Source organism: Gavialis gangeticus, unplaced genomic scaffold, assembly GCF_001723915.1.
Source record: "Gavialis gangeticus isolate Ggan-Ray unplaced genomic scaffold, GavGan_comp1, whole genome shotgun sequence".
In the NCBI taxonomy this organism is placed as follows: Eukaryota; Metazoa; Chordata; order Crocodylia; family Gavialidae; genus Gavialis; species Gavialis gangeticus.
This window is the reverse complement of record NW_017729032.1, coordinates 94,583,709-94,611,574: the sequence shown is the minus strand read 5'-3', so window position 1 is coordinate 94,611,574 and position 27,866 is coordinate 94,583,709. Positions and strand designations below refer to the sequence as shown.

Sequence of the window (27,866 nt, the reverse complement as noted above, 5' to 3'; positions counted from 1 at the left end):
GACTGGGAAGGTTCATAAAAACATCTCCCATCAAACATCAACCCCTAACTTTGCCACCGGAAGTCCCTCTCATTGCCGCTGGAAGTACTCCTTTCAGCAAAGGGTTTTGCTGTCTTGGAACTAGAAAAATCCCAAATTATATTCTAAAAACTGAACATAAACAACATTCATTAATTTGATTTCAAAAAATATTTTTCTCCTGATTTACGTGCGTTTGTGTAGTGTACACAGGTGATTTCACAATAGCTTAAAATGAAGTCTTATGCTTGTACATCATGGGGGTGGGAGACATGGGGGTGGTATAGGTTTGTAGAGGGCTGTGGGTGTGTGGGTATGTGGGGTGTGGTGAAGGGTGTGGGGTGAGGAAGCACATGGGTGCGTGTGGATATGGGGTTTCTGAGGGGCTGTGTGGGGGGAAGGTGGCTGAGGTGTGTGGGGGTGGGTTTGGGGGTCTGCATATATGATAGTGCGAGGGGAGGTGTGGGTGCATGTATATGGTGGGGTGTGCATGTGGGACTCACCCTACGAACGTGACACTCTGTCCCTCCCTCCCTCACTGCACGCATGCTCGCGCGCGCGCCCACACACACACACACACACACACCCGTTCCTGGCCCTGGGGTAGCAGCATGGACCCTGTCTGCCCACAGTCTGGCCATGCAGCCAGGAGACATGCAGTGCAGGAGCAGGCAGTGGTGAGCAGGGAAGCGGTGAAAGCAGAGGTGGGAGGGAGTGGCAGTGAGTGAGTATGCAGAATGCAGTGACAGCTAGGCAGGAGCATGGGGCCTGCGCCAGTGTCCCAGGGCCAGCACTGGCGAGGCCCAGGGTGGGGCAGCAGGAGCGCAGGACCCAGGCGCTGGGCTGGCAGGCGTCTATGGAGCCAAGTCGTGTTGCACCAGCAGGGAGAGAGGGGAGCCAGCCTGGCTCCAGAGCCCCTGCCACCCTAGACCCCGTGCCCCTGCCACATTGCCCTGGGTCCCACTGATGCTGGCCCTGCGCTCCTGCCCAAATGTTACTGCGTTTAGCATGTCTACTCACTGCCACTGTCACTCCCCTGCCCCCTGTGTGATGCTGGGTTCAGCACTTCCCTGCCCACCTGCCGGCCGCTCCTCCACCACGTGGCTCTCAGCTGCATGGCTGGACTGTGGGACTCAGCGGGAGTTGGCCCGGCCCGGCCCCAAAGACTGGGGCGAGCTCTGCGGCTCTCTCCCTTCCCTCCTTTACTTGAATGTGCCTCCAGTGCAGGGAGGTGGGAACAGTCCCATGGTCCCAGGCCAGAAGGCTCTGCTAGGCAGAGGCTTCTAGGTGAGGGGAAGAGCTGGGGTGGGCAGGGCTGGGCCAGCCTTCTTGCTGGGTCCTGCTGGCTTCCCCTGGGTCCTACTACTCCTGGCTCCTGTCATCTTTGACAGGCAGCCAGGAGCAGATAAATATTAATTTTCTAAATTGTTTAGGGGTCCCATGGGCCAGATAGAATTTTGCCTGCCTCTGCATTATTCTCATCACAGGGCTACAGAGCCATACTTACTTTTACCTCCTTTCTGGCACAATGAATAATGAGGGGTTTTCTTTTTTCCCCCTCCCAAAGTAGCAGTTTCAAAAGAAAAGGTAGAGGCTGTCTTTATACCAGCCAGTTGTTTAGGACACTCTTCTGGAGGTGCAACATGTGGATTTGAATCCCATTAGGATGAACAGAGCTTATACACTGGGTGAATACTACAGCCATTAAGCTATTAATAACAAGGGACACCACAAGTCCCTGCTCCTCTTATAGTTATTACTTAAAAGAAAAAAAAATGTTCTATTTTTGAAAGGGTTGAGTTGCATGCCTAAGCCCAGAAGAGGGTTTCAGGCTGTGAATACCAAATGTGACAGCAGGATACTGAAAGCAGGGATGTAAATATTGTTTAAAAAATTATCTGTTTAACCTCCTCTAATTATATCAGTTAAACAGGTGACCAATAAAACACCTAGTCCCAGCTGGGGGTATGGAGCCCTGGGCCAGCACCTCCCCTGCCCTGTCCTGAAGCACCCGCCTGTCTGGAGGAGTTCAGGGATCTGGGAACCATGCACAGATTTGCTTGGACACAGCTCAAGAAGCCAAGTGCCTAGAAGCTAGCCATTATAACCTTGTGCACAATTCATATGAGATAATACTAAACCAAAATCCTGACTTAATCTGTGACACTTGCACTTTTTATTTCACAATTTTACATTATAAAATACAGTAGTTTTCTGAATACTTTAAAATAAATTTCCATGTGTAATAAATCTAAATAGCTTAGCATGTTTGTTTTTGCAACTTTTTTAGGTTTTCCATAATTAAGCATCAACAATAACCTATCTTTCTGAAATACACATTTTGTAGAAGTAATAATCCCCTAGATCCCTAGGTATATAGGCCATGTTATCATGTCCTGTTTTATAACATTACTTCTGTAGATTAGGTAATTTTATGAACACCAGTGAAACACTTAAGTTATAGTTTCATAGTTTCATAGTTGGTAGGGTTGGAAGGGACCTGAGCAGATCATCAAGTCTGACCCCCTGCCGTGGCAGGAAAGGGTACTGGGTCAAATGACCCCGGCCAGGTGTTCATCTAGCCTTCTTTTAAAGACCCCCAGGGTAGGAGCCAGCACCACTTCTCTTGGAAGTTGGTTCCAGATCCTAGCCGCCCTGACGGTGAAGTAGCGCCTCCTAATGTCTAGCCTGAATCTACCCTCCTCTAGCTTGCAGCTGTTGTTTCTAGTCATTCCTGGACGTGCTCAGGGGAACAGGGACTCTCCCAATGGCTGCTGATCCCCACTGATTATTTTATAAACTGCCATAAGATCCCCCCTCAGCCTTCTCTTGTGGAGGCTGAACAGGTTCAGGTTCCATAGCCTCTCCTTGTAGGGCCTGCCCTGCTGACCCCTAGTCATGTGGGTGGCCCTCTTTTGAAACCTCTCCATGCTGTCCACATCCCTCCTGAAGTGCGGCGCCCAGAACTGGATGCAGTACTCTAGCTGCGGCCTGACCGGTGTTGCATAGAGGGGGAGGATCACCTCCTTGGACCTGCTTGAGATGCATCTGTGGATGCACGACAAGGTATGGTTGGCCTTCCTGACTGCATCCCGACATTGTCGGCCCATGTTCATTGTGGCATCAATGATGACTCCTAGGTCCTTTTCTGCCTCAGCACTGATGAGAAGGGAGTTCCCCAGCCTGTAGGTATGCTGCTGGTTCTTCCTCCCCAGGTGCATTACCTTGCACTTGTCAGTGTTGAACCCCATCCTGTGCCCATCAGTCCATCCCTGTAAACTGTCTAGATCTGATTGCAGCCTATTCCTTCCTTCTAATGTGCCCACTTCTCCCCGCATCTTGGTACCATCTGTGAATTTGAACAGGGTGCTTTTCACCCCATCATCCAAGTCACTGATGAAGATGTGGAACAGTGCAGGCCCGAGGACTGAGCCCTGCGGAGCCCCACTGCCCACATCTCTCCAGGTCAAATAAGACCCGTCTACCACCACTCTCTGGGTGCGGCCCACCAGCCAGTTAGTGACCCATCTGACTGTGTAGGCATCAACACCACAATCTCCTAGTTTTTTTATGAGAATGGGGTGAGAGACCGTGTCGAAGGCCTTCCTAAAGTTCAGAAAGACTATATCCACTGCTAAACCTGCATCTGAGGATTTGGTGACCTGGTCATAAAAGGTCACCATAAAAGGTTACTGTGTGTTGCAAGTTAGGTGCCTTCCAAATGATATCTATATAATGAATATATTTTCATTCAGTTTAGCTTGAATAGAAAAACTATGGAGATCTTTTTCACCTTTGTTTCAGTCGCCTTTTCGCTGTTGTTGGAACATTAGCGCCATACCCATAGGAAAACAGAATTCTTTCTGCCTCATCTTCATTTTCCACTGCATGCAAATAAAAAGATGCAATCCATTACCTTTAAAATTCTTTAAAGAATACAGTTAAAGAAAATCAACCCCTAAGTATTTCCATTAGGACCACACACTTTCTCTATAGTAAAGAACTTTGGCTGATGTAAGCCCGTACAACTTCACTGATTTCAGTGCAGTATGTTTATATACTCTAAACAATAATTTGAAGCTATAGACTCTTATGATGCCATCAGGATCTTCACTTTTTATGTTTGCAGTAAATGTACTACTTATGTAACGTGAAAGGAAATGTTAAAAAAACAGATGTGCTTGAGGACTCATGTCTTCTTTTTATAGCTTTGTTTTCTCTCTTTCTCAACTTCAGAAATAAACAATTGTGCCACACCAATTATAACAACATCAAATGGAAAAGGCATCAAGTTCATCCTTCTATAAATGTACAAGTATTCATAGCACTCTAACACTACCAAGTATTCTCTAAAATTTATTTTTGGAAGTCTGATTCATTTTCAAAACTCTCAAACAAACATCAAGTTATTTTATATTACACAAGTATATAATAAGTATTTTCAGGATGTGACATGGGCCTTGGACCAGTCCTGTGTACCATGTGCAGTATGCACCAGCACCAGCCTGGAGCTCATGCACTGAGTCAGCCTGGGACATGTGCTACATGAGGTGCCTGTGCCGGATCAGCCCTATGTTCTTGCTCCAGTGCATAGGGCAGGTCTGTGGGCCTGATCTGGACTGGCCCCAGAGCCAGCGCACGGGGCTGGACCAGTGGGACACTGCCTGTAGTGCACCCCTTGGATCATCCCTGTGCTGCATGCAGCTTGAGCATTAGGTCCAGCCCCGCACTGCACACAGCACATGCCAGCCCTGGTCTGGGGTTCAGGTTGCACGTGGCGCATAGGGCCAGCGTGGGGTGCATGTTTCATGTGCACCCAGGCTACAGCAGCCCTGCACTCTGGGTCCAACACACAGGGATGGTCTGTGGGCCCAATCTGGCCCCAAAACCAGTGTACAGGGCTAGCACAGGCATTGAATAAAATATGCACCCTGTGCTGGCACTGTGTGCTGCATGCAGTGTGTGATACTGGGGCCACTGTGTGTTGTATGTGGTGCATGGGGATGGCTCAAGACCCACAGGCCAGATCCTAGGGTTCCATGCTGGCACATGGGGTGTATCTTTGATATCTGTGGTGAAGGGGTTTCAAACCTTTCTGGGTCTGCAGAGGTGTGGGGCTAGTCTGCAGACTAGATTGAGCCTACAGATGGACCCCAAGTGCCTGATTCAGCACATGTGCTGGCTTAAATCCTGTGTGTCACACATAGTGTGCCAATCCTGGTGCCAAATGCTACATGAGGCATGTGGGGCCAGTCCAGTGCACATAATGTATGTTGTACATGTGCTGAATCTGGCACCTATGACCAGTCCAATATGCATGTTACATTTTGTGTGCAGCCCACAGCAGCTACACATGCCACATGCAGCATGTGGGGCCAGTCCATGACCCATAGGCCTCACCATGACCCAGATGATAGGGCTCAGCAAACTGGACTTGGCCCACAGACTTATCTTTGACATCCTGGTATAGCCCATTAATTTAGATTCTTGCACATTAAAAATACAAATAAAAATAACTTAATAAGCTATATTAATACATTATTTTTACCACACCATGAATGCTATCAAATAATTAACAACTAATTTTTATCTCTGACAATGAATATTTCTTACCTCTTTTACTAATTACAGTGTTATTATTTACAGTCATTGCTTAACATAATTACATATTCTAAGAACAGACTGAATTTTATTAGTAGACGTTAATAGTTATGAACCCAAAAAGTTGACAAAACCAGTAGGGAAATACAGATCACTCGAGTGAGGGACTAACATAGGAGGGATGGGGGTGAGGAGGGGAATGCAACTAGTTTACAGAAAATACAATGTGAGCCAACTAAGCCCGGGGGTAAGGGAAGGGGAGGGAAGGGGGTTTGTGACGCTGAGAGAGAAAGAGGATAGATACATGCAAACCCATACAATGGTCCACAATGGTGGAAGAAGCAGGTTGAAGAAAGTTTCTCAGTCCATATAGAGTCTCATTGCAGGGGTCCTCTTTGGATGGTGCAGGGTGGTCCTCTCAAAGTCCATGATTCCTCTCAAAGACCATCAGGTGCAGATGGGGTTTCAGGCGGTCCCCTCTGGGTCTGGTGGTGGTCGGTCTGGCAGGGTCATTGTACTGGTGGTGGCCCATGATGTGCTCCACGTAGATATCATGGGACCAGCGGATCATATAAGACACCATGAGACAGAGCATCAGCGTGGCGTAGTGGTGGGAGATGCGGCAGACAAGCAGGACACTCTCATTGCCGAGGTCCCATGCTCTGAGTGTTCCCACGATGAGCACATCGACCATCACGTTGTAGCCGTGGCCCCTCAGGATGTTGGCCAGCGAGGCGTATTTCTTCCGCTTGAGAGCCTGGGCGTTGGTGAAGGTTTGGAACCAGTTCTGGAGGGGGATGGTCATGTCCATGATCACGATCTTCTTGGCCTCTTCGTTCGTGATGATGTTGAGGTGCATCTGGCTCTCGCAGCCCGGGATGGTACGGTTCATTGACATCTCCCCTGCTGCGGCCGGGATGGCCCTCACCAGGTGGTCTTGGACAGTGTTGTGGCAGAGCTGCCAGGCTCTGGTGTGCGGCCTGCAGCTGCACAGCATGTGGTGAAGGGTCTCTGCCAGGTAGCTGCACTGTCAGCAGCTCTTGTCCCGGTGGCTGAAGTGGATGGCCCCATTCAGAGGCAGGCAGTTGAGGCGGGCATGGCGGAGGAAGCGCCAGACCGCAAAGCACGTGAAGCTCCCGCTGGGCATGAAGTGGTTGCTGGAGTCTCACTTCAAGGTGACATTGAAGACCTTGCCCTGGTCGGGTTTGGCCCTTGAGTTGTTGGTGTACTTGTTGTGGACAGCGTCCTTCAGAAACCGCTCCAGGAAGGACCTCATGCAGGGCATCACGGTGACACAGTCGGTGTGTAAGGCTGGTTGCATGGAGACTCACAGCTCCCAGCGCTCCTCAGTCCAGGTCCAGCTGATGCGCTTCCCAAAGCAGTGCGTGGTGTTGCGGGCTCAGCTCCACAGCAAGGCAAAGTCCCTGCCGTCTCTGTCGAACTTGCCTTCCAGTGAGCCACTGAGGAAAGTGGCCAAGCCACATCCGGTTGGTTGCCTCACGATCCTCTTGTGAGTGGTCTCCTCGAGGGTGCTGGCAATACTCACTGTCGGGTCCGGGCAGGTCAGGTGGCGGAAGACGTGGGTGACCACCGCGATGTTGCAGAGGTCTCTCAGGCGGGGGACACTGGCACCTTGCTGCTATTAGAAGCCATGCAAGATCTCACTGCTGGCCCTCAGTGGCAGGTGCAGCCACTTGTTCAGCAGCTGCCGGATCTCTTAATATTAATATAGCTTATTAATATCAGTTAATAAGCTATATGAATAAATTATTTTTACCATGCCATGAATGTTATCAAATAACAAACAACTAATTTTTATCTCTGACAATGACTATTTCTTACTTCTATTACTAATTAGTGTTATTATTTACAGTGATGTGCTTAACATAATTACATATTCTAAGAACTACATGCACAGAACAAACAGGGTAAAAATATTTCTTGGTAAGAGCATCTCAAATCTGAATGCAGGGAGGAAAAGTACATCTAATTTATTAACTGATATTACTAACTACATCATGCCTTCACTGGAGGTGATGGTAGCAGTGATGTGGTAAACCATTTCTAGGCATCTACAATGTTCTGCAGGAAAATGAAGAAAAATCCCTTGCAGTTTATTTTCTCTGAGCTCCAGTAGGCAGGGCACTGAGTGGTGAAGTGGGGCCACAAATGGCCTTGATGCAGTCTGGAAAATCAAGGGGGTCACAATCTAGTGATGACTTCCTGTGGGTTTGTAAGTCACAGGAATCACAGTGCCAGTTCACTCTAGATGGCATGGTACACCTCTTTCACAATTGTGTTCACAAAGTGGTTGGCCATGGACTGTAGGCTGTTGGGGCTGGCTGACATCCAAACAGCAGTGGTCAGGAGTACCCTTATGCTGGCAGCCTGCCACTCGAATGAAGGGGCCAACTTGCTCCAGCTCTCTGTGAACATGCCACAGTTCATTTTAAAGTTCTGCTACTAGGGCTAATCATCACATGTCCCCAGGACTATACATTCCCACCAACTGTTGCTCAGTTCCTGGCACACCTGTAAGCACTGGCTTGCAGATGGTCCCAAAGAAAGTCATCTTCCAGTGTCGTCATCCTTATGCATCTTGCCGTTGGCAATGGCTGAGCAGCAGGGACTCTGATGTTCTCTTATAACAAAACATCCCCAATTTTTCGATTCAAAAAAGTAACCCAAAATCCACATCTTTCCGTGATCAAAATGAAATGCCACTATATATATATTAGTGGCATTTCATTTTAATCATGAAAAAATGTGGATATTGGTTTACTTTTTTAATCCAGAAATTGGGGATGTTTTGTTACCAGAGAAAACCAAGATCCCTACTGAGCAGGTACCACGTGACAGCGCCTCTTCTTTTAATGACCAGTCCTGATGCAGCAGCGAGCATCCAGCAGAAGCTGGAGGCAGATAGCCAACAGGCTCTTTCCTCTATGCTCAGCAGTCTTCAGGAGCCTCCAGGGACTCTAGTCCGAAAGGTATGCTGGGGTCTCTGTTCTCTAGCTTCACTCGGGTTCAGAGTACTGCCACAGCATGGATGTGAGGCCATTCTGAAGTACTTCAGCTGGGAAGGATCTGTACCCCTGCGTGATGCTGAAGTGCTTCAATTCTCCTGTGTTCATAATGTCATGGAATTTGAACTGTTTCAAAAGACCACATGTCCATACCCTCTGATGGGTCAGGATTTATTCTAAATCACATTCACATTGCTTTGAAAAGCAGTTTGCAGGATTTTTACAGCACATGAGAAAGTAAATCAAATATATGCCTTTAAAAAGTGTTATACAATTTTTCCTCAAATGTTTAACTATTTAACTTACATACACTCCAAGCCTTCATTTGAAATATGTGGACAAAATGTGCCTTTTTCCTCCTCATGTTTTTGGCATTTCCAAAAAATTCACATTTGAACTGAGATCAGGCATGGAAGATTTAAAGCATGCAGGGATCTGTTCAAAGGAGTTAAAAGCAACTGGAGGGGCTGGAGCCACAATGGAAACTGGAATGCAACCTTAATCATAGCTTCTGCTACCATAGAAGCTATAACAGGAGAAAACACCAATAAATAATTTCAAAAGAATGCAGTCTTCTTTTCAGAATCATTATGTGAACTCATTTTTTAAAAAAAGAATTAAGAAAAAACCTGCTGGATAGTACATAAAAATAGGTAAGGTAAAAAATATTTTTGTCTAAGAGTTCTTTCCTTTTTTCCTTTAAGCTGAACATGTTAAATGACTATCATTTAAATCTGTTTGAAAGCTTGCACATTTTGTATTGCAACATATTGTTTAGGGGTATAATTAAACTTTAAAATATTTATTGCAATATTAATACTTTCAACTCCAGGAGCAAATCTTTAACCGATATCACTAGATGAATCAGAAAGTCTGCTTAAGGAAGTATGACACCATTCTAGAACTTGGAGTCTCTCCTTGGGAAAATTCTAAGTCCAAAACATTCTCACTGTCTGATATTGGCACAAGAATACCCCTAAGGCAGAACATCATGTGCATTTTCTAACAGCATGTGCTTACATTTTTCTCAGTAACTTATATAAAACATGCATTCTTAAATATTAGACTGAGTCAAAATTACTGACAGACACGCCACCCTCGAGGTAAGTATATTTTAAGTCCACACTCCTTAGTTGCTGAAAATGTTCAGTCCAACTGAATGCATATTTTAACTTTAAACTCTGATAAAATCTTCCATGCCAAAAATTGTTTAAGTATGACTTTGGAAAACTCTTCTACAGATCTCCATAAGGACACAGAATTGCATCTTATAACTAAAAATAGCAAGTTATAGGATCCAGGTCTTCAATAACATTTGCACACAAAATTAGAAGGGACATTTAAACCAGTTAGGAAATAAACTAAGGTGGTATAAATCTTTGGCAAAAAAATGTTGCTGCAAGAATTTCATTACTTGAGAAGGCAGACTCTGGCTGTTCTTGCCAATTTGGATCAAAATCTTGCTAGAACAGCTCACAAGATTTCTATGCTGTCAAGCATTAACATAAGTCATGCTTTAATCTTGAACCCAATCTGTATCTAAAAACTTTCCCTGACACACATCTAGTTAATACTAATAATCTGTTGAATTAAAACCAAAATTATTACTATGTATTCATTACAGTATGGAACCCAGAGGCATCAGTCAGTGAACAGGGGTCTGTTTAGTGTTTGGTACTGTACATGCATTTAATAAAAAAATAGTCTATTTCTCAAAGAACTAACCTGGGAGTCCGTTAAAAACAACAGGAAGGCAGAATAAACAAATGAGAAGCAAACAGGACAGGGTTGGATAATTGTTTGCTATAATATGTAATAGTATAAGTTTAAATGTATAATGATTAGCAAAAGTTTTTTAGCAGTGGCCCAATGTGCAACAAGTATTAAAATAAGTATTTTCAATAAACACTGCAGAATTCATACTTAATGTATTTATTGAATCTTGAACTTCTGCCTAAAACGCCTCCACTATATGTTACAAATTCTCTCAGAAACTTGCATCTTACGAGACCCGCAGTATCGTAAGAAATTACGGTGTCATTTGGGGAAGAACTTACTTTCTGCCGTTTGCAATATTATCTCATCTAGTTCTTTTTCTAGTTTTTCATATGTATCAAGTTTTGCCTGACGCTCTGAATTCTGTGCCTGAAGTTCAATAACACGCGTTTCACTAGAAGCTTGAAGGCTATAGAATTCCTTAGTCAAAACCTGTGAAAGAACAGCAGAACAAGTCAAAAGAGCAGGAATTCAGTATTACATGCTATTTATGAAAGAGTTGAAAGCACAAGAGGTTCAGCATGCTAATAGAGAAAGATGAAATATTCTGTATTATTTTTTAAGTAAAATGTAATTTTAATCCATCATGGAAGAAACAACAAATATACAGTTCAGCCACTGCAGTGGCCATTCTCCAAGCTATAGCGCCCTCTACAAAATTATTCTCTCAGGTCATTTGGCAGTTTACTAAATCCCTAATAATTTAATCTCTACTTCAAAAAGCAGCCAATAACCTCAGTGGAGGACAGTCATGAAAAAATAGGGGCTAAGAAAAATAGGTAATATGTTCTGCATAATTAAAATTAAAGTATTTTTTTTTGCAGTTTATCTAATCTCATACTTAAAACTAAGACAGAGAACAAAAAAAAATACATTTCAAGACCAGTGAAAAAAGTACCATAATATGCTAACTATTTAAGTAAAACAGGCATGCACACAACAACTGTAACAGTCTATATTCAAATGTGATAAGTGTAGGACCCTGGCATATGTTACATTTCTTGCATGACTAAATGTGGAACACCTTCGTGGCTGGTTTTTATCACACCAAATTAGAATGTGGCATATGCCCCAGACCTGGAACTTCCCCTTGCCTGACCCCCACTGGGCAGCTGATTATTAGGATCAGGCAGTAAGAAGCCCCCAGGGTTCAGGACATAATCGAACCTTCCATGTTCCCTGGAATTGGCATACCTTCAAATCCCAGGGAAATCACCAGTCACCTCCTGCCTGACCCTATGATCAGCCAGGGGGAGGCCCCTAGGGTCCAGGACATATTCACCCTCTGCCTTATCCCCCAGGACACAATCATTCCCTACCAGATCCCTGGCAAAGGGACAAGTTTAGAAAAACAAAATTTCACGTGTTACAGCAACTTCTTTGAAGTTCCAACATGTCTATACAATGCAAATATGTGTAGGGTTTGGGGTTTTTTTTAAGTCCATCAGTACTGGCAACCATCTAGTACCCAGCACCAGTCAGACATACCAAAAGCCCAACACAGACAAAATCTGTCTCTCACCCTTTGACTTCTCAATCTACATTTTCACTGACTACCTGTCTTGTATGCATACCAGACCAGCCTCTGGCTTCTTTACTTTTCATTTCATCCAGGAAGATCACACACCAACTGCTGAAACTTCCTTAGCCTGACGAAGGGTTTTTGAACCCGAAAGTTTGCTTAATAATTGGTTTCCAACTATTTAAGTTGGTCTAATAAAAGATATCAGATTCACGCAAAGAACCTTGTCTGCCTATACAATTTTATGGAATACATTTAAACTCTTATTTTCAGGTCCCTTACCAGTTAAAATTTAAAATTTGTGTACAAGGAGAAAAACTGGTTCCAAATCACTGGTATAATTGGGATTAGCTGCTACAAATTCTAACAGTAAATATACTGAGACTTCTCTGATTTCTTTAGTTACTAACCTTGAAGTACAGAGTTCCAGCCTAAGTTACCTCATTAGAGGTATGATGTTAGTTCTGAAATATTTATGTCTCCACAATTTGTGATATACACAGTTGTACTAAAGTACTTTATTCACTTTTTCTTTCAGGAATAAATAGTCTATACTAGCAAAAGGATATTATCATTGGAACAGAGACTTAAGTTATTCTTAAATTATTAACATGCTAGTGTAAAACAGAAAAATATTGATTCTTTCCTATATTCATACTCTCATTGGTTATAAATAAGAAAATATTCTGCCTTTCATTTTACATCTTGAATTATTCTTATAATATTAATATTTTTTGAAAAAATGAATTACGCACAAAAGAGTCAGCTATGTTCTAATGTAAAAATATATAACAACCTGCCATAGAGCAAATTCAGTAATCAAAAGGCAATTTTTGGTATACCATAACATATATGTATACTTTCTATACCATGGATATTTGCCGTATATTCTGTAGCATTAAAATATTTGGTTACTATTGTAGAACAGTATTATTTAATTTCACTTCAAAAAACCTCTTGTACTGAGTTTATACTGAAAAATATTTATATAAAACTATAATTTTGCATGGCACATTCCATTACATTATAGAAATTGCATAGAAAAGGTAAATTGGAAGATATGTATATATGAACATTTTTGTATTGGAAGTATATTTTACCACATCATGTAGTATAAACATGTTTTATTTCTAGGAATTTGGAATTATTATTAGTTGTACTACATAAGTGCTAGGAACTACTGCTCAGAAATAGCACTGCTCTAGTTTTCGATATATATGAAGAATTTTATTATAAAGTTATTTTAGAATGGTTTTAGAATTTTAACTGTATCAGCACTATTTTTCATATTATCACTTTCTACAGGAGAGAAGAACTGGTCACCTTTAACTTCAATCTGATATTCTACTTCTACAGGGTCTGGCACCAATCTCACTTCCCTACGTATTCTGTTACATTCAATTTTATCTGATGATCTAATGCATACAGGTAGTGTAAAAGTGTCCTTTTATAGCATACCTCTAGTTTTCTCTGATATTTCTCACACTCTAATTGACACTGAGAGAGATTCTTGGCTGTTTCTTCATGCAGGAGATGAACACGTTCACTCTCAAAGGCCTTTAACTTATTTTGATGGAGAAGTTCAGCTACCTTAGTTTCTGTGCTGAGTTGCAACTGCCTGTACCTGGGACGTGGGGAAAAACAAAACAAAAAGAAAAACAAACTTAAAATGGTTATGATCCAAAAAAGAAATAAATCAAAAGATATAGAACAGGGGTCAGCAACCTGTGGCCCATAGGCCAAATCCAGCCCACAAATAGCCTGCTACTCTGCAGCATATGATTATACCTTTGCTCGAGGGGCTGGGAATCTGACACCTGACCCCTGAAGGGCTGCGGAAAAGGGAAGGAGTGAGGGGAGGAAACTTCTGGCCTGCACTGACTGGCCTGTGACCTACGCTGACAAAGGGTGCTGACCCTTGATCTAGAAGAAGCATATTACATTATTTCATTACATAATATACAGCGGAAAAAAATGTAAATTGTGGCAAGTTTAATAAATACTGATCAGGTTAAACAACATGCTACTAATATTTGGAAACAATAGCTGGCTAGTTAAAAACAACAGTATTAAACTTAGCGTGCCATGAAGATGATGAACTGTATTAAGTGGAAAAGCACAGGCTGCAGCTGTATTGAATATACGGGTACTACAGAAACAAATAGCAAGCAGAGAAAATGTAGTAACTGATTCTTCAGGCATGCACATGCATGCTCCTTACAGGCATTGCACTGTAAACTGAAAAGCAGCATTTATTAGGTTGCACTATGCGTGTTCTCCTGCCCTCAATTCAAAGACATAACAGACAAGTCAACCACAACTATCCTTCAGTTCTCTACTAATTCAGAACAACAGGGAAGAAGACTGAAAACGGGAGAATGGGAGTTGCGTTGAAAGAGATTATTTCAAAGAACCAGTTATAAAACTAAATAACTGTTCTTCCTTTGAATATATACAAACATGGATCCAAATCTAAGAGACTGATATGAAATGCCTTTTCTGGAAGATGGGACTGAGTAGTTTTGCCCGCTGTTAACTAAACTGTTTGTACTACATTCCTTTAAACTTTGGCATTTGAGTTGGTAGACACAGTAAGGGCAAAGTGTAACAAAAGGGAAGACTGATTCAAGTAGCTTCCTTACAGATTTCAGATATTGAAATATTTAAGGGCCCTGGCAGATGTTATTTCCATAGTATGAGGGGTACTGAGCAATTTTGTCACATGTTGGAAACACTGAGCAATGTGCATGATTTCACATTCATTTGGCACATAGTCTGCAGGGGAAAAATACAGTGTGTAAGCTTGTGCTGCTAGTGCTTGCTAGCTAGGGGAGCTTGAGAGTTGTTGCTGGGGTGGACCTCACAGCAAAACCCATTCCAGGTATCCCTGGAAAAGTCTGAGTCCCAGTGCATCTGCACCTCCCATGGTTTGACCATCCCAGTGCACCTTGGGATACTGAAGGATCGAGCCAAGCCCTATCACTCTGTGTAATAAATCATATTCAAATGTATGTGCAACACAAACAAGCCAAAGATGTTCAACATCTGAGTAACATCTTTGAGACTATTTCACCATATTTGAGGCTAGTTCAACATTTTTATCACATAATAAATTGCTTGAATATATGGCATTTTAGTTTATTGTGTAACAAATGTAACATTTGCCAGGGGCCTGCCCTCTAGAGAAAAAAAGTTTTGACATTTGGCAAAGAGGTATTCCAGCTGTGTGGCAGCATAATGAAATACAATGATATAGCCATTAAAATGTCCTCTGAAAAAAAGCACCTTGTCCCTTAGAAGTGCTAGTATGTCAACAAAAAGAGAAGGAGACTTTCTGTAAGAGTTTCTCCAATCAAGAAAATAGAATAAGACTCTTGAAATACAAAAAAGTGAAGTTTTTGTCTAGCGAAGAATGGGATTTTGGAAATAAAACAGGAAGATTAATAAATTGATGCAAATGGAAAAGTGACACAGCCATGGCAATTAATATGAGGTTGCAGTTGTAAATGATTTCTGGGCATGTCTACACAAGACACTAAATGTGCAGTAGACTAATTCAATTGCGCATTAGCGTGGCATGCAAAAATCATGCAGCAGTGCTGCTTATGGTGCATTTAGTATCTATTATTACAGGTATTAAACTTAATGCACCATAATTACGATGCATTAATGAACATGTGTAGATGTGCCTTCTACACATGTTCACATAAGGAATCACATAAAGAAATTCTGCCATGATGGGGTTGCAGTTTGAAGATAGTTCTGATGAACAGAAAAAAGTATCTTAAAAGTAAGGTGGTATAGAAAATATCCTGAGAAAGGCTCGGCACCACTTTGTGTGGTTTGTTAAGAAAAGATTAAGATACCTGAGGGGTGCTCCTGGTTATAAGTAAATAGGTAGTAAACCCTTTAAAAATCAGGCAGGGAGGGAAAAATGAACATAACTGCATGGAGAAAAGAGAGACAATGACATATCAAAATCATTGCCAGGTGGATCTTAACGAGACCATATAAAATAAGGATTGCGTCTGCAGAATATAATAGATGTTTTTCAGTGGTGGTAGTGTTGCTGGGCTACCTAAATTGAAGATTTTCTAAAATTACACCAGTGATTCTCAACCAGGGTGCTGTAGCCTAAGATTTTGAAAAAAACATTGAGATTTTTTTCAGGGGTGTTGCAGGTTTACAAACACAATTCACAAGATAAACCCAGAAGTCTCAAAAAGAAATCCATAGTTGTGGTCTGAGTTCTTGAAAACAGAAAAAAACGCTCCATTATTTTTCTGTAATTCTGTAGTAGAACTTAAGAGCTAGCATTTTCTGAGGGGTGCCTTGAAACTAAAAAGGTTGAGAACCAATGAAATAAAGGACTAAGTTATCAATTTAGTGTAGGATTTCTTCAGCTTTTAATGAACCGTTGCCTTCACCCTGAAATCACCTCTCACCAGAGTCAATACGGTATCATAAAAGAGATGTATGATTTATTACATAAGATAGATCATACAAGGAAAAGTAACTGTTATATTTGGAGACAGGAATTATTCGAGCAATAAAACTGGAAAAAAAAAATCTCACCCTGGTTTTCTAAGTACAATCAGATTCTGAGCAATTTTTTCAATTGTTTTTCTCAATCAGCAGTCCTGCCAGCTCTTAAAAGATCATGCCAGTTCTTCTCAGCTGGTATACAATAAATTCATCCTAAGGGCAAGGGGTTTCTAGACAACCTCCTGCTCAAAAGGTATCTTTTAAATAACTTATTGCTACTTCCCCACCTGTATTTTTCCAATCAATTCTTGGGAGCACGTTTATTTTGCATTAGATTTCTCTCAGGGACAGGGAGGAGTCCAGCAGCAGCTGCTGCCCCCACTGCCTTCCTCAGATCAAGGTGACTTGTGACATTTGTGACTTGCGGGGAGCAAGTGTCCTCCCCCCCAACAGGCCACTAAATCACAGAATCATAGAAAATTAGAGTTGGAAGAGACCTCAGGATGTCATCTAGTTCAACCTCCTGCTCAAAGCAGGACTGTCCCCAACTACATGGTCATAAAAACCCCTGAGAATGGAGATTCCACAACCTTGCTGAATAACCAGTTCCAGTGTTTTACTATCCTCCTAGGGCATGTCCAGACAAGCCCACATGTGCCTCTTGCCACGTCTCAAAGCAGTTTGAGATGTGGGAAGAGGCACACTGGAAACAAAAAAACATTCCTCATGCTGCATATTTGTAGTGCGGGCTCAAAATTTGATACCTGGATATCCAGGTATAAAAAAACATGCAGAAAAAAGGTGGAGTGGGGCATGGACCAAGACCTATGGCTGCCCCTTGCTCTGGTGCTGCAGCACATGCAGGGCAAGGAGCAGTGCAGGCTGCAGTGACATGGACCCGGGCTTGGTCCCCAGGTAAATAGGGACTGGGGGTGGGAGGGACTGGAGCTGGGGCTGTGTGGGTGCAGAGGACTGGGGGGAAGGGGACTGTGGGGGGTGGAGGCTGCTTGGGAGGTCTGGGTTCCCTGCCTGCCCCCTGCAGGGCCCACAGCTGGGGCTATAGCCCCCCCGCTGGGCCCACAGCTCGCCCCCACAGCAGCTGTTAGGGTACTTGGGGCCCTCCTAGCACAGCACCTGCACGACATAGGGCAGTGCGACTCAGCCCTGGCCACCTGGTACTTGGTGCTGTCTGTGCTGCATCATGAGGGCCCAGTCTGACATGGCTTCAGGCAGCTTGGTGCTGCTCAGGCCGTCACCCAGGGCCCCACGCTGCTCGCTGTTCCATGCAGGCACGACCTCGCCCAGCACAATACACAGTCCCTGCTAGTGGCACAGGGACCCAGGTGACCCCAAGCGGCACAGAGCTGCCTGAAGCCATGCGGCACCGTAGCAGGCCCACACGATGCAGCACAGACAACACTGGATGCCAGGCGGCCAGGGCCGAGCCACATTGTCCCATGCCGCACAGGGGCTGTGCCAGGAGGACCCCCAAGTGTTCCGACAGCTGCAGCTGCTGCGGGGGTGAGCTGTGGGCCCTGTGGAGGGAGCTGTCAGTCCAGCAAAAGGGACTGTGGACCCTGTGGGGGGTTGTAGCCCCTGTAGGGGGGCATGGGGGCCCTGTACGGGTTTGGGCCCCTCTTGGGGAGCTGTGGCCCCTGTGGGGGGGCAGTCTGTGAGCTGTGGGGGGGGGCTGCGCCCTGCCGGGGACAGGTGACCCACCCCTCCTGAGCAGCCCCCCCTACATGGATTGTGGGGAGACCCACCCCCAGAGTTTCCCCACAATCCACACAGCCCCAAGCCACCCCCACAAACCCCTCACCCAGATTCCTGGCCCTGTGGGTAAGGAGTGAGGGGACTGGGGTGGGGGGCAGGCTGTGGGTTGACAGTGAGGAGCAAGGGCAGGGGCAGGGCACTGGCATATCAGTGCTGCACATCCTGATGAGCAAAGTGGGTAGGGGTAGCTCTGATTTTTCTATGACAAAAAAGCCAAAGGTAAATGCAAAAGTGTATAGATATTTAGAAATTTTATTATGATGATAGAGGCACTGGTAGGCTTCTCAAACTGCTTTACACTTGTAAATATGTCAATAAAACATTGCCCGACTGATCTCTCTATGTATAGTGGCATTTCACTTTAATAGTGGAAGGATGCTATTTTGGGTATTGTAATGAGAGAATTTGGGTTTCTTATCAGAGAATTTGCCGTTTTTAAACAGGGAACACCAGGATCTCTACCAGTGAGACAAGTGGCAAGACATAGCCAGAGGAGCCTGTCCAGGGCCAGCACGTTGGACCGAGCTGGTGGACAGATGAGGTGGCTGACGTCCTGGCCATCTGAGGCCAAGAGGACACACTTGGACAGTTCAAAGCAGACCACCGCAAAGAGCACATTTTCTGAGCGATAGCTGCCCAGATGGCACAGTGGGGGCATCCCATCAGGTCTGGCAGGTGCACAGCCATGGGGCCACAGATCCAAGGGGCAGATGCAGTTTCAGGTGGCAGCAAGTCATAGCTAGGCAGCAGCCTCCACTGCCAGACTGCTGCAGTGGTTATAGTGGGCAGGGGCTGCTCCAGGTTAGGGCTGCTTCTGCAGTTCACCTGGCACAAAGGGTAGTACAAAGTAGCTGGGCCTAAGAAGCTTCTGAGGGCAAATAGTCCTGAGCTGCTCACCAGGGCAGGTTTTTATACTGCTGGGGCCAGCAGAGGTGCTGGTCCCAGGCTCTAGCTTCTCATGGCTGCAGATCCAGGAGGAGACAAGCAGGGTTATTTTGCCCCAGGTGGCTCAACATGCCCCACACCAAAGTGCATGTCTGGGCCCAAAGTGCATCCTCAGCTCAAATTAATGCCAGTCCTATTCGGGCTGATGCAAGCGCAGCATGTGCCTGCCCCTAGTGAGTAAGTTTTTCCTAATATCTAACTTAAATTTCCCTGGCCGCAGCTTGAGATAGTCTAACTTCATTCTCTTTGGAACCACCATTCAGGTAGCTGAAAACTTCTAATAAATTCCCCCTCAGTCTTCTCTTCTCCAGACTCAATAAGCTCAGTTCCTCAGCCTCGTCTCTGAAGTCATGTCCCCCAAACCCCCTAACCATTTTTGTTGCCCTCCACTAGACTCTCTTCAATTTGTCCACATCCTTTCTGTAGTGGGGGGCCCAAAACTGGACACAGTACTACAGATGTGGTCTCACCAGTGCCAAACAGAGGGGAAAAATCACCTCCCTCAATCTGCTGACACCACTCCTACTATGCCCAATATTTCGTTAGCCTTCTTCATAACAAGGGCACACTGTTGGCTCATATTCAGCTTACTGTCCACTGTACACCCCAGGTCCTTTTTTGCAGGGCTGCTGCTCAGCCACTCAGTCCCCAACCTGTACTCGTGCAAGGGATTGTTCTATCCTAAGTGCAGGACTTTGCACTTGTCCTTACTGAACTTCATGAGATTTCTTTTGGTCCAATCCTCTAATTTGTCAAGGTCTCTCTGAATCTTAGCCCTACCCTCCAGTGTATCTACTATTCCATCCAGCTTGGTGTCATTTACAAACTTGCTGATGGGTGCACTCCTTCCCATCTTCCAGGTTACCGATGAATATATTGAACAAAATTGGTACCAAGACCAATCCTTGGCGCAGTCCACTTGATACTGGCTGGCAACTAGACATCGAGCCATTTTTTAGTTTGCTTGTGAGAATGTTGTGGGAGACTGTATCAGAAGCCTTGCTAAAGTCAAGGTATATCACATCCACTGCTCTTCCTGAATCCACAGATGGTGAGATGACTATCAGGTTAGTCAGCCATGACTTGCCCCTAGTGAATCCCTGCTGACTGTTCCTGATTATGTTCTCCTCCAAGTGCTAGAAATGGATTCTTTGAGGACCTGTTCTATGATTTTTCCAGGGACTGAGGTAAGGCTGACCAGTCTGTAGTTCCCCGGATCCTCCTTCTTTCCTTTCATAAAGATGGGCACTAGATTTGCCCTTTTCCTGTTGCCTGGGACCTCTTCCAATCACCATGAGTTTTCAAAGATAATGGCCAGTACCTCTGCAATCATGGCAGTGAACTCCCTCAGCACTCTCAGGGGCATTGCATCTGGCCCCAAGGACTTGTACATATCCAGCTTTTCCAAATAGTCCCTAACCTGTTCTTTTGCCACTGTCAGCTTTTTTCCTCTTCCCCAAACTGCACTGCCAGATGTGGTAGTCTGGGAACTGATTTTGTCTGTGAAGACTGAGGTAAAAAAGGCACTGACTACTTCAGCCTTTACTGCATCATCTGTTACTAGGTTGCCTCCCCCACTCAGTAAGAGACCCACACTTTTTCTTGTTACCTTTCATGTCCCTTGCTAGCTGCAACTCCAATTGTGCTTTGGCCTTCCTGATTTAAACCTTCCTAAGTTGTTTAAGTTTCTGCTTATAAGCTTCCTTTTTGTGTTTTAGTTCACTGAAGAGTTCCCCACTAAGCCAGGCTGGTAGTCTGCCATACTTGCTAGTCATCCTGCATATCAGGATGGATTGTTCCTGTGCCCTCTGTAAGGTTTCTTTCTTTCCGTAAGGTACAATCAGCTATCCTGGATTGCTTTCCCACTCAGATTAGCTTCCAAGGGGATCTCTAAGTGAGTTTAGCTGTATTTGTAACTAGTAGCTATATAAATAGCTGTACCTGTGACAATTACTGGCTTCCCAGTATTCTGGTAGTCTGACCACTAATTCTGTCTTGATAAGATTTGAGCTGAGATCCTTACTTACCTATTTATTTGATGTCTCACAGGATGATGCACTGACCAGAGTTCCAGTCCTGTAACATACATATGTGAAGTCTGACTAACAAAATCATGAATATGCAGGATGACACATGGTGCAGACATTTAATGGGGGTGCTCAACTACAGTTGAGCAATTCATTTTGATTGCCTGGTGAACTTGACAGAGAAAACTGTCTCCAGGAAAATATGCTTATCTGAATTTGGAGTTTATGAGAACTCCAATAAACCGTTGTCTATTACTATTTTTATTGATGATTTTTTTTCATAATTCAGAGGCCCAGCTGCCTGAATAGATAAGCTGTGGTGACTTTATGATGAGACCCACCTTTTTCTAGCCAGTCTTTTAGAATTAAAAACATGATATTACCTTCTCTCATAAGGTGTGCCACTATGGCAGCAAGGTTTTTTGTGAAAACTCTTAGGGCTGTGAAAACCACAGGGTAGCATCTGCAGTTTGCAATTTCAGGATGCCTACTGCAAATCAGAGGTACTTTCAGACAAAGTGCAATTTAAGGAAGTGAGCATTCTGTAATTTAAGATGTATAAAGAACCTGAACAGAAAATAGAAGTAAGTTTTACTATCCAGAACTTGAAACAGCATACATTTGTGCAAAATTATAACTAAATGGAAACAGGATCTTATAAGAGATAACATCATACAGCTATAACTTCACTACAGATGAAGCTATTCTGTCACTTATGGATACTAACACAGGCATCTACTAGACAGAAACCTTTTTCAGGATTGGGACCCTACTGCGCCTTAGTTCTAAAATTCATTGGAATCTTTTTTTTTTAAACTACCTATTGGCTTTCTATGCATTCAGTTCTCATTTTGCCCACTGAGTAAATTCTGATCCTCAATTCTAACAGCTGTTTGTGCTCTTGAGTTCTTGTACTAGTGAATATAAATCTGAAACACTGTATAGCTGGTTGATTTTGTAAACTGAGTTTATATATTGCCATTTGCACATCAACTTTAATCTATGTAAACCTTTTTTACGTCTTAAACTTTAAGGATATTTTGTTATAGAGATTGTTAAACTTTTTAAAAGGCATTTTCAGTCTCCAGTTCCTTTTACAGTATTAGTTCATATTTTTCTGAGAATCAAACATAAAGTATTAATTTTAGCAAGATTTAAAAAACAAGTTGAGGCATTATACTGTAATAAATTTATTTTTAAATATCTCTAACAGGAGAAAAAATGGAAGAATAATTATTTCAAGCTCTAAGAAGATTAGACTAAAACAGGTAAATATGAACCGTTCAACTACTAGATATAGTTAACTATTAAAAATTCCTCTACAGCAGGGGTGGTCAAAAGGGGGAACGCATACCCCCAGAAGTACTCAAAAGGTTGTAGGGGACATGTGCAGACAGATGGGGACAGAGTGCACACCGGGGCATGGCAGTGGCATCTCCACCAGGGAGGGGGAGGGATGCGTTGGGCGCCCCTGGCCCCATGGTAACACCATGGTGCTTCCCTGCCCGCCACCCCAGCTCACTCTCCTGATTGGCCGCTACCCCCTTACAGCAGAGCTGCAAGGGTCTGAATGGCAGGGGGAAGAGGGGTATTCTGTGTCTGACCCCAGCAGCACGCGATTGGCTAGGCATGAGGCCCATCAGCAGCTGGCAGAGCCGCATATGCATCCAGCCATGGGAAAGCAGCTCGGTGGCGGAAAATGTTTGTGCAGGTGCCTGAAAGTGGTTATTATAAATTGAATTAGTGCCTGATTTAATCTGCTCCCAGGCCTGCTAACCCAGCGGGGTACCTTTGGCAGTGCAACTGCTCTCCCTGTGGGGCTCCGGCAACCACCCTGCTCCCAGCCACTCCCTTGACAGCCCTTGGACACGCTACTGGGCTCCCACTGTCGCAGGACCTGGCCCCATTCACCCCTGCCCCACTCCCTCTGGCACTGTGGGGGTCTCAACAGTCCCCCCGCCCGTGCAGCTCTTTCCCTCTTCCCTGCTAAGGTATGTGTGCGTGTCTCTGTGTGGGCATCTGCACGTGTCTGTCTGCATCTCTGTGTATGCAGCTACATGGCAGCAGCAGGCACATAGCATCGCATTGCTCTTGGGGCAGCAGCTGCTGCTTCCACCCATGTGCAGATCTGGGGGGACACGTGCCTCCCAGGCCCCCACCAGGGTGTGTGCAGCAACAGGAGCTGCCCTCCCCTCCCTGCACCCCACAAGAAGAGCTGCTTTTGCAGTTCTGTCCCATCCCCCACTCTGGCTGTGCAGCGCCTGCCCCAGCCCCACTCCTTCCCTCACTGCCAGGTTTTGATCTGCATCCCCCACCCCTGCCCCTTAGAAACAAGAAAAAAATATAAAGGGGTACATGAGCTGAAGCTTTGTGGCAGAAGGGGTACACTTGTTAAAAAAGGTTGAAAACCTCTCCTCTACAGCAATTGTTTTTATTAAAAACTGTCTTCCTCAGATGACAGACTCAAACATACAATATTTCTGTTTTACATTGGTATTAAAGAGCTCCAGAAAAGTACAGCTTAAAAGTTGAAAGAATAAACATTATTTAACAAGAGTTCTTGCCAGATGTTGCATTTTCTGTGTATCAAGTAATTAAATGTACAGGACTTTTGCATATGGTTTAGCAAAATCTGTTTTGAAGAAGCAAAGCTTAGAAGCTTTGTTTTAAGCTGCTTGTTTCAAAGCAGATTTTTCTGTTTTGCAGCTTTTGAAGATTTGCAGATGGGTCTCTGACCCTCATGTCAATGAAAGGACTTCCCTGGAAGCAATCCTGACCCAAAAATTAACAGAAAGTACTGGCTCTGAAAATCTCGATTCAGCAAATCAAGTGACTGCTATTCACAACAGGAACAACTTCAAGGCAACCAAAGAAAGTTACTTATAAAATAAGTGGAGTTTTTCCAAGGTCAGTATTTCCTACCCTAGTTGGGTATATGCACCCTATATTTAAAAATGGAGAATTTTGTATAATAGTATCTAGTTTGTTAATATATATGCAAAGACTACTCCTACAGTCCATACTGATGATAAAGGGTGGAGCTGGACTAACCACCACTCAATTACTTTTCTACCACAGATCTCCTAGTATAATAAGATTGCAAAGTAGGAGAGAAGGGAAGTTGTTCTTGGAATACACTGTAGACAAATTTAAGGAAGAACTCAAGTAACTTTTCATCTCTGAGTGCTTGTCCGTGTATGTTTCATCCTAGAAGACTAAGTAGCGATTTTATCAGTGTGTCTCAGTTGAATAGCTTTGGACACTATCAAATAAGTTTGCTTCAAATATCATCTAATTTCCCCCCAAAACCTATAGATTATTCTTGTGGAAAAAAAGTGTCCTTTTAAATATCTGGCAAATGTTACAAACAGCCTAATGGAGAAATTAAAGGGTTCTGTCCTTCGAAGACAAAAGGATAGAACTTTTCTAAAGTTTAGAATATGTCATCTAATTTCCCCTCGATTAGAACGGGCTTGGGAAAACCACAGATAAGTGAACTTGATTTAAATGAAATTCCAAGATTGCTTTAGTTATGAACCTTGGATGTAGTCTGAGTCTACTACTGCTCTTATCAATTCACTCTCTATCTGTTGGCCTTGGAGGCTCCTCTAAAATTAATGAGCTACTTTTCCCTGCATCTGTATGCAGACCATATATATAGGCTTGGTAGGATTTGATTTGTATTGATAAACAGTGATTTCACTTCATACTCCTAGACCAAAGGAAAAATATTTCTATCTGTAATAATCAACATGTATAGAAAGGGGATTGTAACTGGGGACCCTTACCTGTTACTGGACAGTTAAGAAAAATGGAAGAACAGAGGGCACGGGGGTTAAAGGAAAACAGCTGGTGGCCTAATGACTCATCAATTAAGCTATTAGCTGCTTGTTCCAACTTAATGATTTATCAGTTAAGCAATTAGCTGCTTGTTCACAGGTGCAGGAAGCAGGCTGCAGATAACAAGCAACCTAAAGCCCCGAAGTGGGAGAGGGAAGAGTATTTGAGGCTCCAGCTGGGTGGCAGCAGGGTCCTGTCTGGGCCGGACCAAGCCAGATAAAGGGGGAGGGGAGAGGAAGAAGGGGTGAGGGTGCTACCCCTCCCCATGTTCATAGAAATCATAGAAATTTAGGGCTGGAAGGGACCTTGAAGTATCATCGAGTCCAATCCCACTGTTCTGGGCAGGAATACTGCTGAGGTCAAATGATCCCAGCAAGGTGTCTGTCCAGTGTCCTCTTGAAGACTTGCAAGCTAGGATACTGCACTACCTCCTTGGGAAGTCTATTCCAGATTCTGGTCACTATTACTGTAAAGAAGTTCTCCCTTACATCCAACCTGAAACCTTCCTCTAACAGTTTATGGTCATTGCTCCTTGCCATCCCCTGGTGTCCTCTAGCGAACAGTTTTTCTCCCAGCTGCCGACATTCACCCCTTACATACTTATAGACAGCCACTGAGTCTCCCCTCAGTCTTCTCTTCCACAGATAGCTTAGTCTTTCCACATAAGGTTTGTCCTCCAGGTCCTTAATCATTCTTGTGGACCTTCTTTGGAACCTTTTAAGATTCTCTACATCTTTTTTGAGGTGTGGCATCCAGAATTGGACACAGTACTCCAGCTGGGGTGTCACTAGTGCTGAATACAGAGGAAGTATTACTTCTTTAGCTCTGATGAAGATATTGAACAGCATGGGGCTAAGAACCCTGTGGGACACCACTGGCCATCTCATCTCACTGGATTTAAAGGATCTTCCATAGGCAGCTGTGCCAGGGGAACACACAAGTGGAGGCCCCGGAGCACCTGCCCACAGTGGGACTCGAGGCAGGGCTGACCCGCCCGAAGAAAGAAAGGGAAAAACCCTGAAGATGGGGCATGCTTACTATCCACAGAAGAAACAGAACCACGCCGAGACGAACCACCCATGCGGCTCATCAGCCGCTTTTATTTCCAGCTGGGAGCAGCGCCAGCCGATGACACAATCAAGAATTGCCACCTGGCTGATTTAAAAGCCGGCGGTGGGGAGATGGAAGAGGGAGCAGCAACGAAGGAGCCAGATGGCAAGGCTGCTCCCTGGGCTGCACACGGGCTGTGTTGGCAGCTTGGCAGGGGGCCAGGTGAAGACCCATAGGAGGGGTCCCGGCTCCAATGAGTGAAGCAATCACCCAATTCAGCGGGGTAGCTGAGCCAAGAAGGACGGCGTTGAGTCACCTTGAGGGCCATTGATGCCGGATCCATGAGCGGGGTGGGCTGAGCTCCCGTGCCTCAATTATTCCTTTCTTCTTTTTTGTTGTTGTTGTTGTGTTGGAGGCTGTACAGACCCCAGACCAAGGAGAGAGCTTTCAAGTGACTCTCTGTTTCAAGAGGGGAAAGCTGAGGCAGTGCAGAGGACCACTATGCCTCAAGTGGTGAGTGGACATGGTGTCAAGGGCGGTCCTGTGTCCCATAGCCATCCAGGGCAAAGGGATGCTGAAGACGACCAGGCAGAGAAGAGGGTAGGTGACAACATCTAGGGACTGGCCAGTGACTCTTCATCTGGCTGTCCTAAAGGCTGGCATATGGATGGGGTGTATGGGAGGTGGAGCCCTGAGAATGCCTTCTAAGGGCAGCATTCCGCCTGCGAGGAACCCCGAGGAGGAGCCTCACCACTGAAGAAAAGAAGATCAAGTCATGGCAGGCAAGTGTCGGGGCCTCCCTTGGGGCTGAATGCGACTCCCCCCCAGGCCTCAGGGACATGTGCTCTGGCTGGCACCGGGTGTACACTCTAAGGCCACTAGGAAGTGCCTATATGAGGCCAGGTGGGTGCAGCAGCGTTGACGGTACTTCTCCAATGACTTGAAGCGTCTCCTGTACATTGTCCACATCTCAGCTCTGTATGGTAAGCTGGGAATCAGAACTGCCTGAAAAACGATGAGTTTGGTTTCGGATCTGACATCACTGTCTTCAAACACCAATTTCCTCAAGCACCTGAAGGCTGCTCTTGCACATTTGAAGCAATGTTGGATTTCTTTGTCAATGTCAGCCTTTTGGGAGAGAGAGCTTCTGAGGTATGGGAAATATGGAACATTCTCCAGAGTCTCACTGTGAATCTGAATTACTGGAGCTAGAGACTGCTCATTAAGAGCTTCTTGATGGAGTATCTTAGTCCTTACACTCTAATGGTACATATGCAATAAACTCAAGGTACTACTTAATCCATTGTTGCTGGACAGAGTGCCCAATTATACCTACACATAGTGCTTCATTCTAAAGCTTTTAAGTATTAAGAACCACCAAATATTTTCCCCTTCTCTTTGAGTTTCCATTCATACTTGTTAAAAATGATGTTTAAACTCTTATGTTCAATTTATCCTACGTATCACATGGAATGAATTTGAAGACTCTTGCTGATCATGTCGACATTAAAATAGGTCAAATATGCTGCTTTGGCACAGTACAGTCAAACCACTGCCACAAAAGTTTGGCTTACGATACAGCCAACTCCCCTCTTCTCCACTCCTCTGGTATACTATCACTTACACATGCTGTAGGATTTAAAGATACAAGCAATCAAAAAATCCATTCTAACATTATTTTAAAAACTTGGGGATGTAAGAAATGGATAGAACGTGAGGAAAGAGGTAGAGATTCAGATCTTTTGTGTGTGTGTGTGTGTGTGTGTGTGTGTGTGTGTGTGTGTGTGTGTGTGTGTGTGTGTG

General features: G+C 44.4%; 1 protein-coding gene across 3 annotated transcripts in view; it reads right to left on the bottom strand.

Moving 5' to 3' along the window:
• PIBF1 (progesterone immunomodulatory binding factor 1) overlaps positions 1–27,866 on the bottom strand; it is a 222,386-nt gene that overhangs the window by 94,390 nt on the left and 100,130 nt on the right. For all 3 annotated transcript variants that reach the window (XM_019524724.1, XM_019524723.1, XM_019524722.1), the window contains exons 11-13: positions 13,402–13,567; positions 10,703–10,853; positions 3,812–3,902 (exon numbers count right to left, since the gene is read on the bottom strand). In XM_019524724.1, the coding sequence (XP_019380269.1) occupies positions 3,812–3,902; positions 10,703–10,853; positions 13,402–13,567 (408 nt within the window). The remainder of the gene's footprint in view (positions 1–3,811; positions 3,903–10,702; positions 10,854–13,401; positions 13,568–27,866) is intronic.